Source organism: Pelobates fuscus, chromosome 5, assembly GCF_036172605.1.
Source record: "Pelobates fuscus isolate aPelFus1 chromosome 5, aPelFus1.pri, whole genome shotgun sequence".
Taxonomy (NCBI): Eukaryota; Metazoa; Chordata; class Amphibia; order Anura; family Pelobatidae; genus Pelobates; species Pelobates fuscus.
In genome coordinates, this window is record NC_086321.1 from 200,268,650 (window position 1) to 200,289,981 (window position 21,332).

General features: G+C 38.1%; 1 protein-coding gene across 1 annotated transcript in view; it reads left to right on the forward strand.

Moving 5' to 3' along the window:
* CNTNAP4 (contactin associated protein family member 4) overlaps positions 1-21,332 on the forward strand; it is a 440,483-nt gene that overhangs the window by 87,168 nt on the left and 331,983 nt on the right. Inside the window, exon 3 of the mRNA XM_063454951.1 lies at positions 18,219-18,412. Coding sequence (XP_063311021.1) covers positions 18,219-18,412 — 194 coding nt within the window. The remainder of the gene's footprint in view (positions 1-18,218; positions 18,413-21,332) is intronic.

Here is a 21,332-nt window from a genome sequence, read left to right on the forward strand (position 1 = left end):
TTTTTTCTTTGTAAAAGCACGCTATAGAGACACCAGATATGATTGGCAATGTGCACTTAAACAGTTCTGCAGAGCACACACTGTAGGCCTGACACACCCGCTTGAAGACAAGTAACTGCTATTCAATCTATAACAGTGAAAAAAAAAATTTGTTTTTAAAAGCACGCTATAGAGACACCAGATATGATTGGCAATGTGCACTGGAACAGTTCTGGAGAGCACACGCTGAAGGAAGGACTGACAGAGCCGCTTGAAGGACACTGACTGGCTGCTATTAGCTTACACTAGAAACCTTTTTTCTTTGTAAAAGCACGCTAAAGAGACACCAAATATGATTGGCAACTGTCAAAGCACGCTGGCACAGGTCTGCAGAGCACACGCTGAAGTAGGCCTGACACCCAGACGCTTGCAGACAACTAACTGCTCTTCTATTACAGTGAAAACAATTATTTCTTTTAAATCTAAAGCTTAAGCTATTGTAAAAACAGATATGAGTGGTGGCACTGGGCAAGACGGCACAGTATCCACTGTGAACCTCACACAGAAGCTGGCAAGCAGGCAACTGCTCTTCTATTACAGTGGAAACTAAATTTTGGTTGTAAAAGCACGCTATAGAGACACCAGATATGAGTGGCAACTGTCAAAGTACGCTAGCAGGGTTGTGCAGGGCACACGCTGAAGGAAGGCCTGACAGAGCCGCTTGAAGGACACTGACTGGCTGCTATTAGCTTACACTGGAAACCTTTTTTCTTTGTAAAAACACGCTAAAGAGACACCAGATATGATTGGCAACTGTCAAAGCACGCTGGCAGTGTTGTGCAGGGCACACGCTGAAGGAAGGCCTGACAGAGCCGCTTGAAGGACACTGACTGGCTGCCGTTAGCTTACACTGGAAACCTTTTTTCTTTGTAAAAGCACGCTATAGAGACACCAGATATGAGTGGCAACTGTCAAAGTACGCTGGCAGGGTTGTGCAGGGCACACGCTGAAGGAAGGCCTGACAGAGCCGCTTGAAGGACACTGACTGGCTGCTATTAGCTTACACTAGAAACCTTTTTTCTTTGTAAAAGCACGCTGGCACAGGTCTGCAGAGCACACGCTGAAGTAGGCCTGACACCCAGACGCTTGCAGACAACTAACTGCTCTTCTATTACAGTGAAAAAAAATTATTTCTTTTAAATCTAAAGCTTAACCTATTGTAAAAACAGATATGAGTGGTGGCACTGACTGTGCAAATGGGCAAGGCATCCAACCTGACACAGAAGCTGGCAGGCAGGCAACTGCTCTTCTATTACAGTGAAAACAAATTATTTCTTTTAAATCTAAAGCTTAACCTATTGTTAAAACAGATATGAGTGGTGGCACTGACTGTGCAAATGGGCAAGGCATCCAACCTGACACAGAAGCTGGCAGGCAGGCAACTGCTCTTCTATTACAGTGAAAAAAAATTATTTCTTTTAAATCTAAAGCTTAACCTATTGTTAAAACAGATATGAGTGGTGGCACTGACTGTGCAAATGAGAAAGGCATCCAACCTGACACAGAAGCTGGCAGGCAGGCAACTGCTCTTCTATTACAGTGAAAAAATTTATTTCTTTTAAATCTAAAGCTTAACCTATTGTAAAAACAGATATGAGTGGTGGCACTGACTGTGCAAATGGGCAAGGCATCCAACCTGACACAGAAGCTGGCAGGCAGGCAACTGCTCTTCTATTACAGTGAAAAAAAAATATTTCTTTTAAATCTAAAGCTTAACCTATTGTTAAAACAGATATGAGTGGTGGCACTGACTGTGCAAATGGGCAAGGCATCCAACCTGACACAGAAGCTGGCAGGCAGGCAACTGCTCTTCTATTACAGTGAAAACAAATTATTTATTTTAAATCTAAAGCTTAACCTATTGTTAAAACAGATATGAGTGGTGGCACTGACTGTGCAAATGGGCAAGGCATCCAACCTGACACAGAAGCTGGCAGGCAGGCAACTGCTCTTCTATTACAGTGAAAAAAAAATATTTCTTTTAAATCTAAAGCTTAACCTATTGTTAAAACAGATATGAGTGGTGGCACTGGGCAAGTAGGCACAGTATCCAATGTGAACCTCACACAGAAGCTGGCAGGCAGGCACCTGCAATTACATTACACAGGAAAAAAAAAAAGCAGCCTGATATTATAGCCCTAAAAATGGCTTTTTGGGGTGCTGTCCTTACAGCAGAGATCAGATGAGTCCTTCAGGATTGTAGTGGACACTGAATACCCTAGCCTAGCTATCAATTTCCCTATCTAATCAGCAGCAGCTAAACTTTCCCTCCTCTCACTAAGCATGCAGCTTCAGAATGAATCGAAAATGGATGCTGGGAGGGAGGTTGGAGGGTGTGGAAGGGAGGGAGTGCTGCTGATTAGCTGGAATGTGTCTGCTGACCGAGAGGCACAGGGTCAAAGCTTGCCCAATGATGACGAATAGGGGGCGGATCGAACTGCGCATGTGTCCGCCCGCCACGGCGAACGCGAACACGCTAAGTTCGCCGGGAACTGTTCGCCGGCGGACAGTTCGGTACATCACTATATACAATATGTACAACAGAATCGGCCGCGAAGAGTAATAATATAGGGTATATTATTCAGAGATGAAGGATGTATAAGAGAAGCCCTCGTTAAGTCCAAATGGTTTGTATATCCAGAAACTTTCCCTTTGTTTCTTATCCAGGTCACCACCTCTGGGTCCGAGTAAAACTTTTTCAATACCCAAGAACCTAATCCCTTCTGATGATCCCCCATGATGTAATTTAAGGTGCTTCAAGATAGGGGTATCTATCAGTCTCCTTGGGTTTATTGAATTCACATGTTCCCGGATTCTAAACTTAAATTTCAGGGATGTCTTGCCCACGTACAATTTTTTACAGGAGCAGGTTAGCAGGTATACTAGGACCTTGGATTGCCAGTTAAAGAAATGTTTAGTAGAATTCTTGATTATTTCCTGAGTCTGTAAATGTTTTAGATGGTCGTAGAATAAACCTGCAGGCTTTGCATCTACCGCATTAGTAAGTGCCTACTACAGGGGATTTGAGCCAAGTGAATCAAATACGTGTAGTTTTAAGAAGGCTTGGGACCAGAATTTCCTTGATATTTCTACCTCTCCTGGCTGTTACTGAGGCATGAGGAGTTATTACTTGGTGTATATGTGGGTCCTGATGTAGTAGAGGCCAGTACCTCCCTAAGATCTTCATAATAGGAAGCCAACCAGCATCGAAATTCCCTATACATCTGATGGTCTCTGTTTCGGGTTTGTTGGATGTCTTTTCCATAAGGAGTTCTTTCCTGTCTAATACCAGTGCACATATTAGCACCAGTGCTCCTAAATTGTGCCATGAGAACCTTTGCTTTTATTTTAAAATCCTCAAGTGTGGAGCAGTTGTGTCAAAGACGCAAGTACTGTCCCACTGGTATACCTTTCTTAAGAGCTGGTAGATGATGCTTTCTCAATTAAGAAAGTTATTGGTTGTTGTGGATTTTCTAAATAGAGTATTTGAAATACATCCCTCCTCAGTGATCATGATAGTAATATCAAGGTAATTCAACTTCTTCACACCTATTTCAAATGTCAATCTGAGGTTTATGTGGTTACGGTTAAGTACCTCCACAAACTCTTTGAAAAGCTCTACAGTATCTGTCCGAACTATCAAGATATCATCAATATATCTTTTCCATAGTTGGATGTGTCTGGTATATCTCACAAGGTTAGACCCAAAAACTGTGACTTTTTCCCACCAACCCAGGTGGAGGTTGGCATATGAGGGGGCACAGGCCGTCCCCATAGCATTCCCTCTCACCTGGTGGAAGTACTCCCCTTGGAAGATAAAGAAATTATGAGTGAGGATGAAGTACATTAATTCCTGTACAAATTGGTTATGTCTAGGGGATGCTGTCGGGCATATGTCTAGAAAGGCTTTCATATGTTGGAGACCTACATGATGTGGTATTGAGCTATATAGGCTCTCTATGTATTACATAGAATTGCATTTTCAGGGAAATGTATCCCATCCAGAATTTTCAATGTGTGTTTTGTGTCTCTAAGATATGAAGGGAGTGCCTTGACTGTTTTCCTTAAGATCTGATCTACATAGACACTTATGTTCTGAGTCAGATTTGATCTACCTGAAACAATTGGTCTACCCGTAAGTACAGGCTGTTGTTTATGTACTTTTGGGAGTGAGTAGAATGTAGCAGCCATGGGGCTTTTTATAAACATAAAATTATGCTCATCTTTAGAGATTAAGGATAATGAGAATGCTTCATCTAAAATGTATTTCAATTCTAACAAATATAATAGTCAATCAGGTCGCTCACTCCCCTCAGTTGTATTATCCTACATATAATTTTTTTTTTTTTTTTAATTCTTTATTTTTGGTGTGCATAAAGTGTTACAACATTGCTTGCACAGCCACAAAAGCTCTCACAAGCGTACGTTTCATATAAAAAGGGACAAGTTTGTGGTCTGCAGGGTATCTGCACACAATTTTTTGTTATGAGCTTAATTGACAACGAGATTCAACAAATTGAACGAGATTACAAATACTAGAAGGTTACATGCTTAGATATTAGTGTGGCATCAAGTTACGTCAGCGGTAGTAGATATACGAGTATTGTAACGTATGTAATCGCAGGATAAAAGGTACAATAACATGCTACTCGGCTGGTCATGTTGGTTGTGTTAACTCTATTAGGTACATTGTTAAGCTACTTATAGCAAGGATTATCATGGTGAAAACAGTAGGTCACGTATGTTTGGTAACTCCTAAAAATGTGTCGTCAGGTTAAATTAAGTGAGCAGCGTTTGCCTGTTCTGAGTGATCTGCTCTAGTGCACAGGTCTGGCAGACATTATAAAGGGATGCAATTGGCAGCATGCAATGTTAACTCCGATAGGGTACATTAGCTAACTATCTCTTAAATATGGTTAAATCTCTGCCATTCTCTACACCCGAGGGATTACTATATTTATTCTTGGAATGTGCATGTGAGAAGGAGTCAGTTAAGCGGTGCTTGGAGGCAGAAGGGCATTTATCACAAATAGGTTGCATCTGTATGAGTAATGCCTGTTAGGGTGTCAGTGAGTAGAGCTATTGTCAGTACAGTTGAAATGATTCCGTTTTAAGTCAGTCTGCAAGTGCTATGTTACGATTACACGTTCAGCATGCTCAAACTCTAAAAAAATAGCAAACATCCTAAACTGTGACCATGCTAAACTACAAGACATATAAACATATAGGTAAAACAGCTATTTTAAATGCTTCGTTTGGCTGGCTTACGAGAGTCTCGTAATATGGAGCTAGCAGCCGCTAAGCTCTGTATCCCGTGCTCAGGTAGATGCAGCTTGACGGCCCCTTATCAGCACTCAGCCGATTACTGCGTTTAGTCTCTGCTCGACCGGTTCCGGTCGTTCTGCGATGTGGGCTAGGCATTTGCCCCGAGGACAACGGTGGGATAGCTGCCGCTGCAGGGCCCCGTCCTCCCTTCGTTTCAGAGCGGCTTTCCGCAGGTGTCCGTCACTGGCTTGAGTCTGGAGCGCCCGGATCGCCATCTGTGGGGATGCCTTGCGCTGATGGACGGTTCCCATTGCTGCTGTGTGGTGAGTGAGCTTGGTTGTCCCGCTGTGGTGCGTGCGAGACTGAGTTTCAGGGTTTTTCTTCCTTTCCCGACACTTAGTTTCCCGGCTCTGTTTTTGGCTGGAGGTCGGCCCGGAGGCCCGTGTTGCATTGCTGCACAGGCGCCGCTGTGTAATCGGCCGAATCCATGCCGCTGCTGCTTTTATGGCTAGGTAGAAGAACTGGCCCTTGTTGTGGAGCTTCGTCCATAGGTTGTGGTACAGCCGGGCAAAAAACTCCTGGGTGTGCCTGGGTGGCTGGAGGAGAGTGCCTTGTGGCGTCGGGTGCGCCTGTGCCGCCATCTTGATAGCGTTTCCATTATCACTGTGAAGTGCAATTTTATTTGTTTGGTCAGACTGCTTTGTGGGGGTAACCGTCCCCAGCGAGGACCGGGATATCCCCCGCCGGTCCAGAGGGGGGGGGGGGTAGCAGGGCTGTAGTCCACGCTTGTTTGTCGGGAATCGCGCCAGGGGATCGGCCGCCTCCCTCAGGCTTCAGTCTCCGCTCACATGTAGGCCGCGTGGCCGGTCCGTGTGCCCATTGTTTGCCGTGGTACATGACTGGTATCTGTATGCTCCCCGTGCAATCCTGCTTCGTTTGTGGGGCTTTGTGTGCCGCTATCGTGGATATTTTTGGCAGTATTCGCTTTTGTTTATCCGCTGGTGCAGGAGCTCTTAGGGAACACGTCCGGCCATCTTGGCTGTCAGGCCCCGCCCTCCATATAATTGTTAATGCTTATTATCTTTTATTGCGTATATGTCACTATGCCTCATGATATCTTCTGTAATATACTGCATATTTACAAATGTAACATGTTCATTATTTGACAAGCATTTATTTGACAAGCTTCAAAATAAATTTAAAAAACAACAAAAAAAACTCTCTCTTGCACATCCCTTGTGGAGCAGAAAGCTTGAATTTTTTTCCACATGACATTGAAAGTCATGGATAAAATCTAAACTTGCCACACGTCACTTTTACTAGCTTCTTTCAGCACAGGCTTCTTATTTGCCAATCCTTACCCCCTTTGACAAGCTGTTATTTATCTTGTGTGCCTTTAACCCTTCCTAATATATTATAAACTTCTTTGAGCAGGGCCTTCTTCACCACTTTCTATGTAAAATAACATATGTAAATTACTTGTTGTCAATTAAACCCATTTTATAATTGTAGAGCACTGCCAGATATGTTCGAGCTATATAAATGCTAATAATAATAATGATAATAATCTGTATTTTTTACTGCAAAAAAAATTATACCAATCAATGTTGTAAAAATATCCTTAACTTGTGGAAATTAATCTGATGTTATGGTTACAGTTTCTATGTTGCTCTTTTATTTCAGTGTTTGAAAATGTACTTAAAATTATTAGTTATTACTAGATTTCAAAGGGCATCCGTTTTAGTTGGTGTATTGGTTGAGCATTGCTATGGGGGACTTGGCTGAGCTGTAGCCCAAACTGTGGGTCTCTGTAGCTCTGGATCTTTTACCTCATGGTTGGAAGTGGACCCTTAAGACTATTTCTCCCATGCTGCTCTCCCTCTCAGTCTACTTGTTGAGGCCTGTTTGAGCAGAGGAGTTATCATAGAAACATGCTGCCCCATCTTTTTTTATCGTGCATCTTCCACCCACAGTTGGGGCTTAACAAAGAGACCAGGAGGAAGAGTAGCATGGTAGAAATGGATTCGATGGATGGAAGCACACTGCTGACTGTTTTCCTCCTGTCCCTCACTCTGTAACTGCTGTAGAAGCTGTAGAAGTTTGCAGCTGCTGATTTATGCCTATCTGTGTTTGTGTCTGTTTGTGTGTTCCTGTGCCAGTCTTGCCTGTGTGTGCATCTCTGTGTATTTTTGTGATTGTGCCTATGTCATTGTAGTTTGTCTGTGTATGTGTCTATATATGCCTGTGTCTATGTAGCCTTTCTATATGTCTGCATATGTTAGGAGCTTGTGTTTATGTGTTTCTTTGTGTTTATATATGTGAACATGTGTGTATTTTATATGCTCATTTCTGTAAGTGTACAATTCTGAGTATGTGTCTTTATGTGTCAAGATACATACAGGGAGTGCAGAATTATTAGGCAAGTTGTATTTTTGAGGATTAATTTTATTATTGAACAACAACCATGTTCTCAATGAACCCAAAAAACTCATTAATATCAAAGCTGAATATTTTTGGAAGTAGTTTTTAGTTTGTTTTTAGTTATAGCTATTTTAGGGGGATATCTGTGTGTGCAGGTGACTATTACTGTGCATAATTATTAGGCAACTTAACAAAAAACAAATATATACCCATTTCAATTATTTATTTTTACCAGTGAAACCAATATAACATCTCAACATTCACAAATATACATTTCTGACATTCAAAAACAAAACAAAAACAAATCAGTGACCAATATAGCCACCTTTCTTTGCAAGGACACTCAAAAGCCTGCCATCCATGGATTCTGTCAGTGTTTTGATCTGTTCACCATCAACATTGCGTGCAGAAGCAACCACAGCCTCCCAGACACTGTTCAGAGAGGTGTACTGTTTTCTCTCCTTGTAAATCTCACATTTGATGATGGACCACAGGTTCTCAATGGGGTTCAGATCAGGTTAACAAGGAGGCCATGTCATTAGATTTTCTTCTTTTATACCCTTTCTTGCCAGCCACGCTGTGGAGTACTTGGACGCGTGTGATGGAGCATTGTCCTGCATGAAAATCATGTTTTTCTTGAAGGATGCAGACTTCTTCCTGTACCACTGCTTGAAGAAGGTGTCTTCCAGAAACTGGCAGTAGGACTGGGAGTTGAGCTTGACTCCATCCTCAACCCGAAAAGGCCCCACAAGCTCATCTTTGATGATACCAGCCCAAACCAGTACTCCACCTCCACCTTGCTGGCGTCTGAGTCGGACTGGAGCTCTCTGCCCTTTACCAATCCATCCATCTGGCCCATCAAGACTCACTCTCATTTCATCAGTCCATAAAACCTTAGAAAAATCAGTCTTGAGATATTTCTTGGCCCAGTCTTGACGTTTCAGCTTGTGTGTCTTGTTCAGTGGTGGTCGTCTTTCAGCCTTTCTTACCTTGGCCATGTCTCTGAGTATTGCACACCTTGTGCTTTTGGGCACTCCAGTGATGTTGCAGCTCTGAAATATGGCCAAACTGGTGGCAAGTGGCATCTTGGCAGCTGCACGCTTGACTTTTCTCAGTTCATGGGCAGTTATTTTGCGCCTTGGTTTCTCCACACGCTTCTTGCGACCCTGTTGACTATTTTGAATGAAACGCTTGATTGTTCGATGATCGCGCTTCAGAAGCTTTGCAATTTTAAGAGTGCTGCATCCCTCTGCAAGATCTCACTATTTTTGACTTTTCTGAGCCTGTCAAGTCCTTCTTTTGACCCATTTTGCCAAAAGAAAGGAAGTTGCCTAATAATTATGCACACCTGATATAGGGTGTTGATGTCATTAGACCACACCCCTTCTCATTACAGAGATGCACATCACCTAATATGCTTAATTGGTAGTAGGCTTTCGAGCCTATACAGCTTGGAGTAAGACAACATGCATAAAGAGGATGATGTGGTCAAAATACTAATTTGCCTAATAATTCTGCACTCCCTGTATATATTGCAGGTTTTAACTGGTAGAGTACGTGAGCGGACAGTTCTAGAACTTTGAGAGTTTTTGTTTGTCTTGAGTTTAAGCTCTGTGTGCATGTGGTGATCATTTTGCAAGAACAGAATGTTTTTTCTCCAAACAAATAGCCTCAGTATTCCAGTCAAAGTCAGTGTTATTCATTAAACTCTCAATTTAATAAAGAAAACCTGAATAATAAAATTGAAGCTAAAATAAATATTCTGGAAACATTATCCAACTCAGCTCTGGTCATGGCGTGGCTATTTTAGCTTCAAATTTACAATTCTGATGTAATTTTCCTTCATTCTAAGTTGAATGAATAACCTATAGGTGATTAAAATATGAAATGACTAATAAACGTCTTCCCGGATGTGCAGCATTTTGTATTTGTGATTACACATTAATATTAATGTTTGGTGTATGCAGCATATTTCATGTGTTTCTCTTTTCTAATACTAGTTCAAATTTTACCCTAGAATACATTAGCATTAGTTTTGGGAGGTTTAGGCTATTGCTAGACTTACCCTTCAAAAAATAAAGCAAAAAGCAAGCAAACTGGCAAATAAGTACACCTATGAATAGTTTTATTGTATATTTAAACTGAAATAAACTTTTCCAGAAGTAAAAATGTATAGGCGGCACATTTATGATTGTATTGCTCTATCTCAGGCTGTCCCACTAAAAAATGAATTGAATTAAATATAATCTGTTTTTTATACTGTAATGCTGGTTTGGTTCTGGTGCCATATTAATAAGCTTTATTCATAATGGAAATTGCTTAAAGCAATGCTACAAAAATACAAAATATACTTCTGACATAAAATGGAACTACATCCTGAGAAACAAAGATGCACTGATTTTGGGAACACAGCAGGTAATAGCATTGATGTTTACGTAAATTAGCAGCAATGCAAAATGGTATACTAGATTACACCATATAAAACATATTTAAATGTAAATGTGTCGTTGATTTTTATTATATATTACCTTTAAAGTAATACTAAAATAATGTGGTAAGCAAGCCTAAAGCTACTGTACAGGAATTAAAGATGAATAGTATCGCCTGTAGTCAAGAAATGAATGTTCTAGTATGGTCTATAATACTCTTTTTTTTTTTTTATGGAGTCATCATTATCCCTGCTTGAAGTCCTACAGGCAACTTAGGAAATCTTCAGAAAAAAAAAACATTATATCACATGACTAAGCCAGACATTTCCAAGCAGTGAAGGTACCTGCTTCCATCAAAGCATAAACAAAATATCATGTGTTTCATGCTGAGCATCTGTACCAAAATAAAAATAATATATAAAAAAAAAAGCAATTTTGACAATCTAAAAAAAAATGTACCAGGTGTTCAACAGTCTCTTGATATGCGTAGCAAATACATATCAAAACTATTCGCTCAGTTACAATAATACAAAGAATAACTGCACGAGAACTAGAAATTCACTACAACAGGAGATTTGTTCTAAAATTATAACATTTTGTAAGTGTTGTTGCTTATTTGTGTATCTATTGCCATTGTAGATGCATACTGTACATATCTGTGCATATAGGGTCAGTGTAAATGTATACATTAATTTGCTGTTAATGCCACTCTGTTTGAATGTGAAAATGTTTTCTCAGTGTTCAAATGCAGAAATGGTTTTATGAGTAGAGAAGGTTTTAGATTGTATATTAGTGTCAGGGTTTTCTGAAGTGCAGTTTTATATTTGTGTGTTATGCGAGGAACAAAATATTTCATTTTTTTTTTTAAGCGTATGCATAGGCAAGATGTATTTGAACAAAGTATCATTGTGTTTGTGAAAGCAGGGGCGTATTTTATGGATGATGCCGTGTGATAACATTCATGTTGTAAATACATAATTGATTGTGGTTGATATTAATACATAAATGTAATTAATTTGATGTTCACATACTCTTATTAGCACAATCATGTTATTGTTGTTTTGACTCAACACAATATTGTTATAGATACATACCGTATATACTCGAGTATAAGCCGACCCGAATATAAGCCGAGGCCCCTAATTTTACCCCAAAAAACTGGGAAAACTTATTGACTCGAGTATAAGACTAGGGTGGGAAATGCAGCAGCTGCTGGTAAATTTCTAAATAAAATTAGATCCTTAAAAAATTATATTAATTGAATATTTATTTACAGTGTGTGTGTATGAGAATGCAGAGTGTGTGTGTATGAGAATGCAGTGGGTGTGTGTATGAGAATGCAGTGTGTGTGTGTATGAGAATGCAGTGTGTGTGTGTGTATGAGAATGCAGTGTGTGTGTGTATGAGAATGCAGTGTGTGTGTGTATGAGAATGCAGTGTGTGTGTGTATGAGAATGCAGTGTGTGTGTGTATGAGAATGCAGTGTGTGTGTGTATGAGAATGCAGTGTATGTGTATGTGTGTGTGTAATGCAGAGTGTGATGCAGAGCCTTGGTGGGGGGTGGGCATTTTTTATTTTTTAATTATTATTTTAATATTTTTTTGTTTCATTACATTTTTTTTATTATTATTTTTTATTTTATTATTATATTTAATTTTATTATTATTTTTTATTTTATTATTTTTATTTTTTTATTAACATATATAAATTTTTTCGTCCCCCCTCCCTGCTTTCGTCCCCTCCTTCCCTGGTGGTCCAGTGGATGGGCACTGTGTAGGAGGGGGCTGTGGGGGCTGCAGAGAGATGTTACTTACCTTTCCTGCAGCTCCTGTCAGCTCTCTCCTCCTCCGCCGGTCCGTTCAGCACCTCGGTCAGCTCCCAGTGTAAATGGCTCTCGCGAGATTTACACTGTGAGCTGACAGAAGAGCTGAACGGACCGGCGGAGGAGGAGAGAGCTGACAGGAGCTGCAGGAAAGGTAAGTAACATCTCTCTGCAGCCCCCACAGCCCCTGTCTGTATTATGGCAATGCAAATTGCCATAATACAGACAATTGACTCGAGTATAAGCCGAGTTGGGGTTTTTCAGCACAAAAAATGTGCTGAAAAACTCGGCTTATACTCGAGTATATACGGTAGATTTGTTGAGGTGAATGAATTTTGACAAAACATGCTTGTAAGAATTTTTGCTTTTAATAAAATATACTGGGGATGTCCCGTTAAGATGCACATTTTTTTTATTCCATCTTTAAATCAGGAATGAGAGAGTTTACTTTTCAACTACACTGTCATTAGTTATTAGTCATGCTTAGCACATGTGAATTGCACTTCTTTGTGATTGACATGCCAATTAGATTATGCACTAATTTAAAAAAAAATAAACAAACACTACAATGAAAAGCAGTTTAAAAAAGGAGGAGCAGCAGCAGTAAGAGTAATTTCATTTAAAAACAGGGGATAGAAAAATAATGAAAGGAAAGGGTAAGTGGGCAATGTCCCACTTACCCATTATACCTTTCATTTTTTTTTTTTTTATCTCCTTTTAAATAACTGCTGCTGCTGCTAAGTACTTATAGCAATTAGCAAAACTGTCTGATATTGTGTAACCTTTAGGCCATGCCACTGCGCTGATATGCCATTTTTTGCATATCAGCACAGTCATAGGCAGCATGTTTCCTGCTGTTCTGGCTGTCCAAATAGCTTTTCCAAACATATTTAGTTACCAAAATTCATCTGAAAAGAAAAAACAAACAAACTAGAAAACAGGACAATACTTATAATGACTGAAGTCAAAGAAAAACTGATTTTACATATTATTTGTGTTATGAGTTTACATGGGAAATTAATACTTTAGTTTTTTTTCAACACTTTATCTAATGTCTTTACACATTTGCTCATGCCCCTGTAGAGAATCTGGATCCATATTTTTCTTCTCCGAGACTGAACCCAAAAAAATCATCCTCAACAAATTGTCTAGACTCTAGAGAATGACACTCATGAACATTCCCACCATGATGATATCACTTTACAATGCTTGCTCATGCATCTGAATGCCATACCTATGCTGCTAAGGCACTTATAATTACTATGAGAGAAAGTACTACTGTAGCCAAAGTCAGTACAAATTAAAATTTAGTTTGATGCCAAACCAAGGTTTCAGAGTTTGTAATAAACATATTACCTGCATACTTTCTGTGGTCTGCTGCATGTAAAAGTGCAGCATATTTGCTTTCAGTTCAAAACTCATTTGGAGTAATACCAAATAAATCTAATTATCTGCAGAACATAACCAGATGACCAAATCATATTAACAGTAAATTGAATCCTGGCATATTTTGTGCACATACTATTCTGACTAATAGGTTACATACATGGATTAGAATAGGGAATAACACTCCATGTTGTATTTTATTTTATAGTTAACATTGTTAACTGTTTACATTAACATTAATATATAGTGCCATGGGTATAAAGTCTTAGCATTCTATTTTGCAATTTATTAATATTCTAACAGGTATGGTAGTTGCCTGCTAAGTCATTCTGCACTAGAAATTGTTCTAGTTGCATGAAGAAAAACATCTTTCTAAACTGGAAATTAGGCGTAAAAATGTTCAGTTTTTGCCAGCTATTTGGCACTTTGTGATCTAGGTTCATCACTTGCAATGAAACCTAATGCTATAATGTATTGAAATAACGATTATGGTTGAGGAAAAGTGTCCTCTGGGGTCTGAACTGTCAAGAAGGCCCGAGGCATGGCCATTTGAGTTACTGGCAGAGTAAATAGCTAATCTAAAATCTAGAATAGTAATCACAAATGCTGCATACTAGAATTAATGTGGGTCACGGAGAGGGGTTATTTCATTACAGACACACAAATAAGCCTATTATTTTTTCAACAAAATAATACATTGCTAAGTGATAAGATCCTGACTATTTAAATGGAAGAAAAAAATAAATGTAAAACCATATTCCGTAACAAACCAAATACTGCCAGTAGTGAAATAAGTGAAATTTAGCTTAGGTAAATTTTTCTCAGGACATATATTGTTTAAAGATCAAATAAGTGACTTAATTTGTTTCAACATATAAAGCTGTGATATTCTTCTTTTTGCAGCATATACCTTGGTGGTAGATCATTTTATATAGTGTTAGGCTATAACAACGTTGGGAGCACTATTGAAGACAGCAGATCAACTTACCACTTTTTTACACTGCATTAAAATATGCTGCATTACATACACCCTGGTGCTAGTTTTGTCACAGCGCCGGAAAGGCGAGGTCAAGTGGCAGCGCCCGATCAGCGCTGTCACGCCAGACGCATCTCCAGACGGCCTCTCACAATGCTGCGAATGCAGCTTTAATCCACCTTCAATCCTGCCTTACCTGTACTGGTGTTCACTTGCCTCTTAATAGCTCCACCTCCCCTGATTTAGTTAGTAATGCAAACATGCTTGTGTCACTGCGTTGAAGATGCACACGTGTTTTGGCGTCACTTGAGCGAAATTGACCAACCACTGACCTCCTAGGCTATTTAAACTAATTTCTGCTTTTTGTCTACACCCTGTCATGGTTTCCATTTACTGGTATCCAATAGTGTGTTTATCTTTTTTTCATTGCCTATTTCTGACCTTGCTTGTTTTTTTATATATTTTTCTTTCTATTATCCTTGTTCTTTGGCTTCTCTTATCATATTCATCTCATTCTGTAACCCTGAACTTGGCTTGTCTCAGACTATTCTATTCAGCCACTCTGAGGCCCGTTATTAAAAAAAAATTCCGATTACTTTTATAAACACTTTATTTACTAACTTAGACACTGCATTGTGAGCCATAGTTTATGCTGACAGATTGATAGAGAAGAGCTTCAACTTGAACCTCAAGGCATGCTAGGGAAAATCCCATAAAAACTGTATTATTTAGTACAATGTATTATTTAGGACAATGACCTCCAACAAACCAAGTATTGTCAGTATCTCCAATGGAACACAATAGGGTGTCCCTTGAAGTCTGGGATAGGAACCATTGGTTTAATAGTATTATTATGGCCTTGTATTCTAAGTGTGTTGAAGTACTTTAGGGTTTAACATCCAGTTGTCAGAATTCATAAAAGAGTTTCAAGAAAAATCGACACATTTATGAATGGGCTTATGGATGCTCACCTTTTCATATTCTGCTATGAAACGAAGCTACCAAGAAAGTTCGATACCAGGACTAGAAGATCTATTGCCACCATTTCATTCAGTGCCATTTGGCTTTTTTGATTCATCTCTCGTTTGTGCGCATGTACGCACATCCATATCCATGGGGTGCTGTTCATGTGTTTTACATATGAGCAGGCTCTTAGTTTGGATTATATAGTCCATTTGTGCGCATGTCTGTGCGTCCCCTTGTTGCCGTTCGTATGTTTGGACATACAAACTGCTTTTTGATTTGGCTCCTACATGGATCCGTACAAGGGGCATTCCTTTTTGTGTTTCAGAACCCCTTGTGTGTTTCATCTAACCGGAAATTATTCTTTAGCGCCCTGACAGGCGTTATTCACTGTAGACTTTCTATTATTTTTTTTTTTTTTTTATACTTTTATGTTTAACTATGGTCTCTCCCCTCCTTGGCACATAGGGGTAAGTTATAAATTATTATACATAATAATTCTATAGATATTTTGCATGATCTGTATTTTTTTGTGTTATTGATTTATGTTAATGATCTTCACTTAAGTAAATTATTATTGGTATTATTTGATGCACTGTTATTTGGCTTGTGGTGTTAGCTTGAAAAAGACCTCCTAGAAGGTCAAAACGTTGCTGCTCTTTTTGATCCATTAAAATCTGCCTGCGGCTTAAACACTCTGAGTGCCTGGAAATTCCTTTTATGTCTGACTCATTAGACTCAGCCCCTTTTGAACCCAACACTAACATAGTTATCAAAACTGCTATTTACCTGACGTTCTATGGGTTTCTCTACCAACAACAGGAACAATTTACAAGATTGCCTTAAAATATCTTATCTGGTCAAGCATCGGGTCACAAAAACTAGCCAACTGGGCCAACACGTTCATATTCTATACTACCCCACTCACAATAAATGGTGCCCTGTTAAAGTTTTGGATTTATACCTTCTATCACTTCCCACACTACCATTACAACCACTACTATCTTTACATGGCTCTATCCTGACTAAATCAACATTTATGTTATATGTACGATTATTACTAGTGAGAATACACTTGAATCCTATTAAATATTATGGACATTCAAGACATACCAGTACATGATATTAAATCACTGGGTCGATGGAAATCGTCGGCTTATTCACTGTATATACCTCAATCTGTACAGGAAATGAGGAAGACTTTTGTCAAAATGTCCTCATAATGTTGTATACATTGTATTATGTTTATTGTCTAAATGAGTATACAACTGCATTGTATTCTTTTCTTTTTGCCCACTTTTAATTATAGGCCTACCGCATCGTTGGTACCAGAATACCTCACTAGGCAATACTTTTCCTATAACAGGTTACACCACAGCTCAATCATGCATCACCATTATCGATTTTGCCCCGAACACAAATTTATATATATCTATATATATCTATATATATATAGATATATATATATATATGTATATATATCTATATATATATAGATATATATATATATATATATATATATATATATATATACACGCACGTAATAACCTTCTATCTCTATTAATTTTGTTTGCTTATTATATATATATATATGTGTGTATATAAATATATATATAGATATATAGATATATTTTATTTTTTATATATATACACGTACGTAATAACCTTCTATGTCTATTAGTTTCTATTAGTTTTGTTTGCTTATTTAATATTTATATGTAAATTAAAGTGTAGAAAATCAGATTAAACATCATAAGTGTTCTAGTACCAATGAAAATACAAACTGATATAGGCTGACTTCATAGATTTAAGTATTGCCTAGTGTTAGTTTGAACTTGTTGCATTAAATTCTGTCATGCCAATAGTCATTGCTGTAATTTGAGAGAAGGAGTGCTACAAGAGAGGAAATAGGTAGGTCAGGATGAAGGATCAGTGTTTATGGAATGGGCTTAGATTACCAGAGGTGCAATAATGATGGCAATTCTTAAAGGGTTTAAATTGGCAAATAGCGTGAGCTTTAAATGAGGAAAAAAATAGGTCAGCAAGAGGGTGCTAGGAATATTGGTTGAAAAGTATATTGGGGGAGAGAAGAATGCCTGTGCCTCCTCCTTTACAGTCATGGGGACAGCCAAATCTCAGTGAGCGCCAATAGGGTGAGAGAATTTTAAATGAAGAGGTCATATATAGCTGTAGATTTTAGTGTGCTGCAGACAGAATGGGCCTTCCAGAGTGCCAAATGAACAGCGGTAGATGAAGAAAAATGTCATGATACTAGGAAGAGGTTAATGTGATTTCTAAATGGTTTAGTTTGAGCGCTGAAGGTGAAGAGTCCTACGTTGGCAGCAATATCACCAGCTGCTAGAAGCAGGAGGCAAGTAAGTGATAGGAGCTAAGAGTGAGTTTTGTAGATATGGGATTGAGGCTGAAAGCAGCTAGGCCTAGAAGTGAGAGAACATAAGTGAGTGCAGGGCATGGAATGAGATAAGTGGGAAGGGTAGCAGAGAAGGGGAACCTATGGATATTGTGATGTGGATGTGGTAAGTGGAGTGATTTTGACACTGAGGGAAAAAAGGGACAAGAAGAGTAGGAAGAGGTGCAGACTTTCATAAAAGTAGGGAAAGAGAAGGGGTAGGTAAAGAGTAGCAATGAAAAGAGATATAGTAGTGTAGTGATGGGGGTTATAAAGCATACTTCAACATTTCAAATTTACAAAGAGGGACACTTTAAGTTTAGGGATGGGAGTTGGGGTGTGGCATGGGTAGAGCTGCTCTGGAAAAGGTGACTTACTGGTAACAATTTATGCAGCTAAATGGTTGCATAAAACATTAAACTAATGTAATGTATAACAATACCATAATATACTGGTTTCTAAAACTGTTAATTAAGTGATATTATTATTTTCTTTTTATTTATGTAGGAGCTGGTGGATGGTCCCCTCTTATCTCAAACAAATACCAGTGGCTCCAAATAGATTTAGGAGAACGACATGAAATCAGTGCAATTGCTACTCAAGGCAAATATGGAAGTTCAGACTGGGTAAAAAGCTACTTACTTATATATAGTGACACTGGAAGATATTGGAAGCAATATCATCAAGAGGAAAGCACTTTGGTAAGTTTGATTCCAAATATCATGATTGCATCCTTCACAGATGTATTTCTTGTAAGATATTTGGATAAACTGTCTTGCCTTCATTTAAAGCAAATTGTATCTTTATGACACTCTGTGCCTGGCACTATTTGGAAATAATATATTTTTGAATGTTCAGGGCTCTAAACCTGTTTGTCTTTTAAAAGTGATGACTCTATGCTGCCTACCAGACTCCTTCCCAGTTCAGTCAGAGGACACTTGCAGCAATATCTGATATCTAGTATACCATAAATGCTATGCTTGAATGACTAGATATGCATTTTGTTTGATATCAAAATGTTTGATGCAACACAGAGATCTCCTGGAACATAATGTGATAACCAATGGACTCACCTGTAAAAAGCTGAAATATTTTTATAATCTTTACAATTATATACCAGGGGATTATTGCTGTCCTAAAAGATGCAAGTGTGCATTCATAAATGCATAATTGAAAGGGGACTTTAGAACTGAATTACCATAGAAAGACTTTATTATATATAGGGAGGCAATCTAATTTGATTTTCACTACTTCTTTTGGCAACCTTGTAGAGAACAGATACGACATTGGTATTTAGTTTTCTGTTTAGTTATCTTGTTTAATTTCAGTCTGCTTTGAAATGCCTAACTGTGTTTGTTAATATTTTATATAAAGAACACTGGTCATATTTATGGTCATAACAAATAATAAAAGTGTAATACTGAAGTAACTATATGTGCTGTTATTAATAGTGTAACAAATGTATGTATAGATTTGATCAAAATGTTATTTGGGTTTTAAATCTCTTAGCTAAAGCTACTGAGGTCTCCCTGGTAAATAATAAATTGTCCTGGTGGTGATTAAAATGAAAGGTGTATAGGTTTGTGTGAATCAGAGAAAAGCTGTTATTGTTCATTTGCTTAGGTCTAGGACAGCCGAAAAAGGTATATTATTAACCCTTGCATCATATACTATAAATAAGCGGCTTCTCTTTGTTGACTTATTGTAAGAAGATTAGCAACAAGAAATTCAATTTTATGGATAGGGGGTAAATTGAGGAGAAATACTGCAGACAAGTTTTAAAAATGTATTAATGACTTTATTGATAAATATTTTTTTAGATCTTAAACATATAGTACATGTACAAATAAAATCAGAAAGTAAAATAATAAAACAGACAAAAAATGGCTGGCAATAATGTGCACACTGTTCAGTTTATGATAGTTCACAGTTTAACAGAGAAAATAGTTTTTTTCTTGTATTACTCTGACCCAATATTCTATGGCATTCTTAAATATGTTTGCCCCAAATCCAGTTGCCCTATTGTTTATCAGACTGTTCTAAGGCTGGACAGATATATAATTTACACTTTTTTTTAAACATGCATAAAGGGAATCATAGATTGAAACATTTATCAAGATTGTTTTTTGTATTGGAACAAATCAAGTAAGGAATCAGCGCCTGACTAAAATATAAAGTAGATTAAAAAAAATATTGAAAACAGAAATAATATACAGTGGATAATTGGTCTCACTCATATGGTTCTAAATTACTTAAATCTGCCATGGGTGTCACGGCAAGGGTGCCTAATTTATGGAATATTGTCATTTATTGTAATGTGTGTAGTGCATAGATGAACTGGCTGCTTGGTAGAAGTGGTATTGTCAATTCCAAAATGGGTTAATTTGATTGTATGGGAGGTCAGAAGGTTTACAACCTAAATTCCTCTTTGAAGCTGGGACCCCAACAGAGCTAATGTGTAAGGTGTGAGAAGTCACACATAAGTGGCCTGGAAGTCTGGTTTAAATATAAACTAACTCTCTAATTTGCCATATGTCTAGATTCCCTCTTAGATAGGGGGTCCTTTGATACGTTAATGGCCATTAGCCTTGTGTTCCAGTATTATATCCAAAAGAAACAATAATACTTACCCGCATATTATTAATTAAGCCTTAATTTTATTATATTTAGAATGGGACAAGCACAATCTTCTAATTAAGCCTAAACATGAGTTGCGTAACTTTCACCGTTGGTTGGGGTTGTCATGTCCACTAAATTGAGTCACAAGTAAGAAGTGTCAATGTAACACAGTAACTGTACTCCATCTTCCAACCTTAGAACCAGGGTGCAACCAGATCCGGGTTCAGCACCAAATCCCAAATGTAATACTTCAAGCTTGATAAAGACCACACTGGTCGAAACTTTGTTTTGCACCTTCTGGTTACAATAAATTGCCTGAAATTGAACCTTTGGCTCTTATTCTTTCTTTTTACAAGTAAGAAGTATGACATATCTATGGAATGGCAAAATGGTAACAAATTCACACAAATTATTAATTCTATGGCAAGTACATAAGACAAGATAGAACCAAATGCTTCAATTTGGATTGATGTTGGTCTGGAATACCAGGGGGTGGTCACTTATTTTCTCTATAGGTACGCCTTATTTCCACCTTTAGGCCAGGCTTTGTAATCCACAGGATTTATAGCTAATGATACTGATATGTGTATTGTATTTGCTTGAGGCCAAAATCTGATTTTGAATGAGTCACCATCTTCCTTGCCAGAGACCCCCTGGGCAGAAGTTTTACTTTGAAAACCTGAGTAAGTAATTAGGACTTCTGTTATTTTATCCTTTTTGTTTTTTATCTGTTATTGGTGTAAATAATTTGATTGTCATCAATATTTTTGTATGCACCGTGACTATTTTTTGCTCATGATAAATATTCCTGTATTAAGTTATGCCTTTGTCTGGTTAAGAATCACGTTACCTGAGGAGACTAATTAGTGTTCTGCAATTGCTTAAATATTATATTAAGTTGAATTTGGCATTTTTTTCAGTTACCTGGGGGACCAAGGCATCCCATTTATAAAATGTCATGGTGGTGGCAGCGTTAAAATAGTAATATTTATATTATTATGG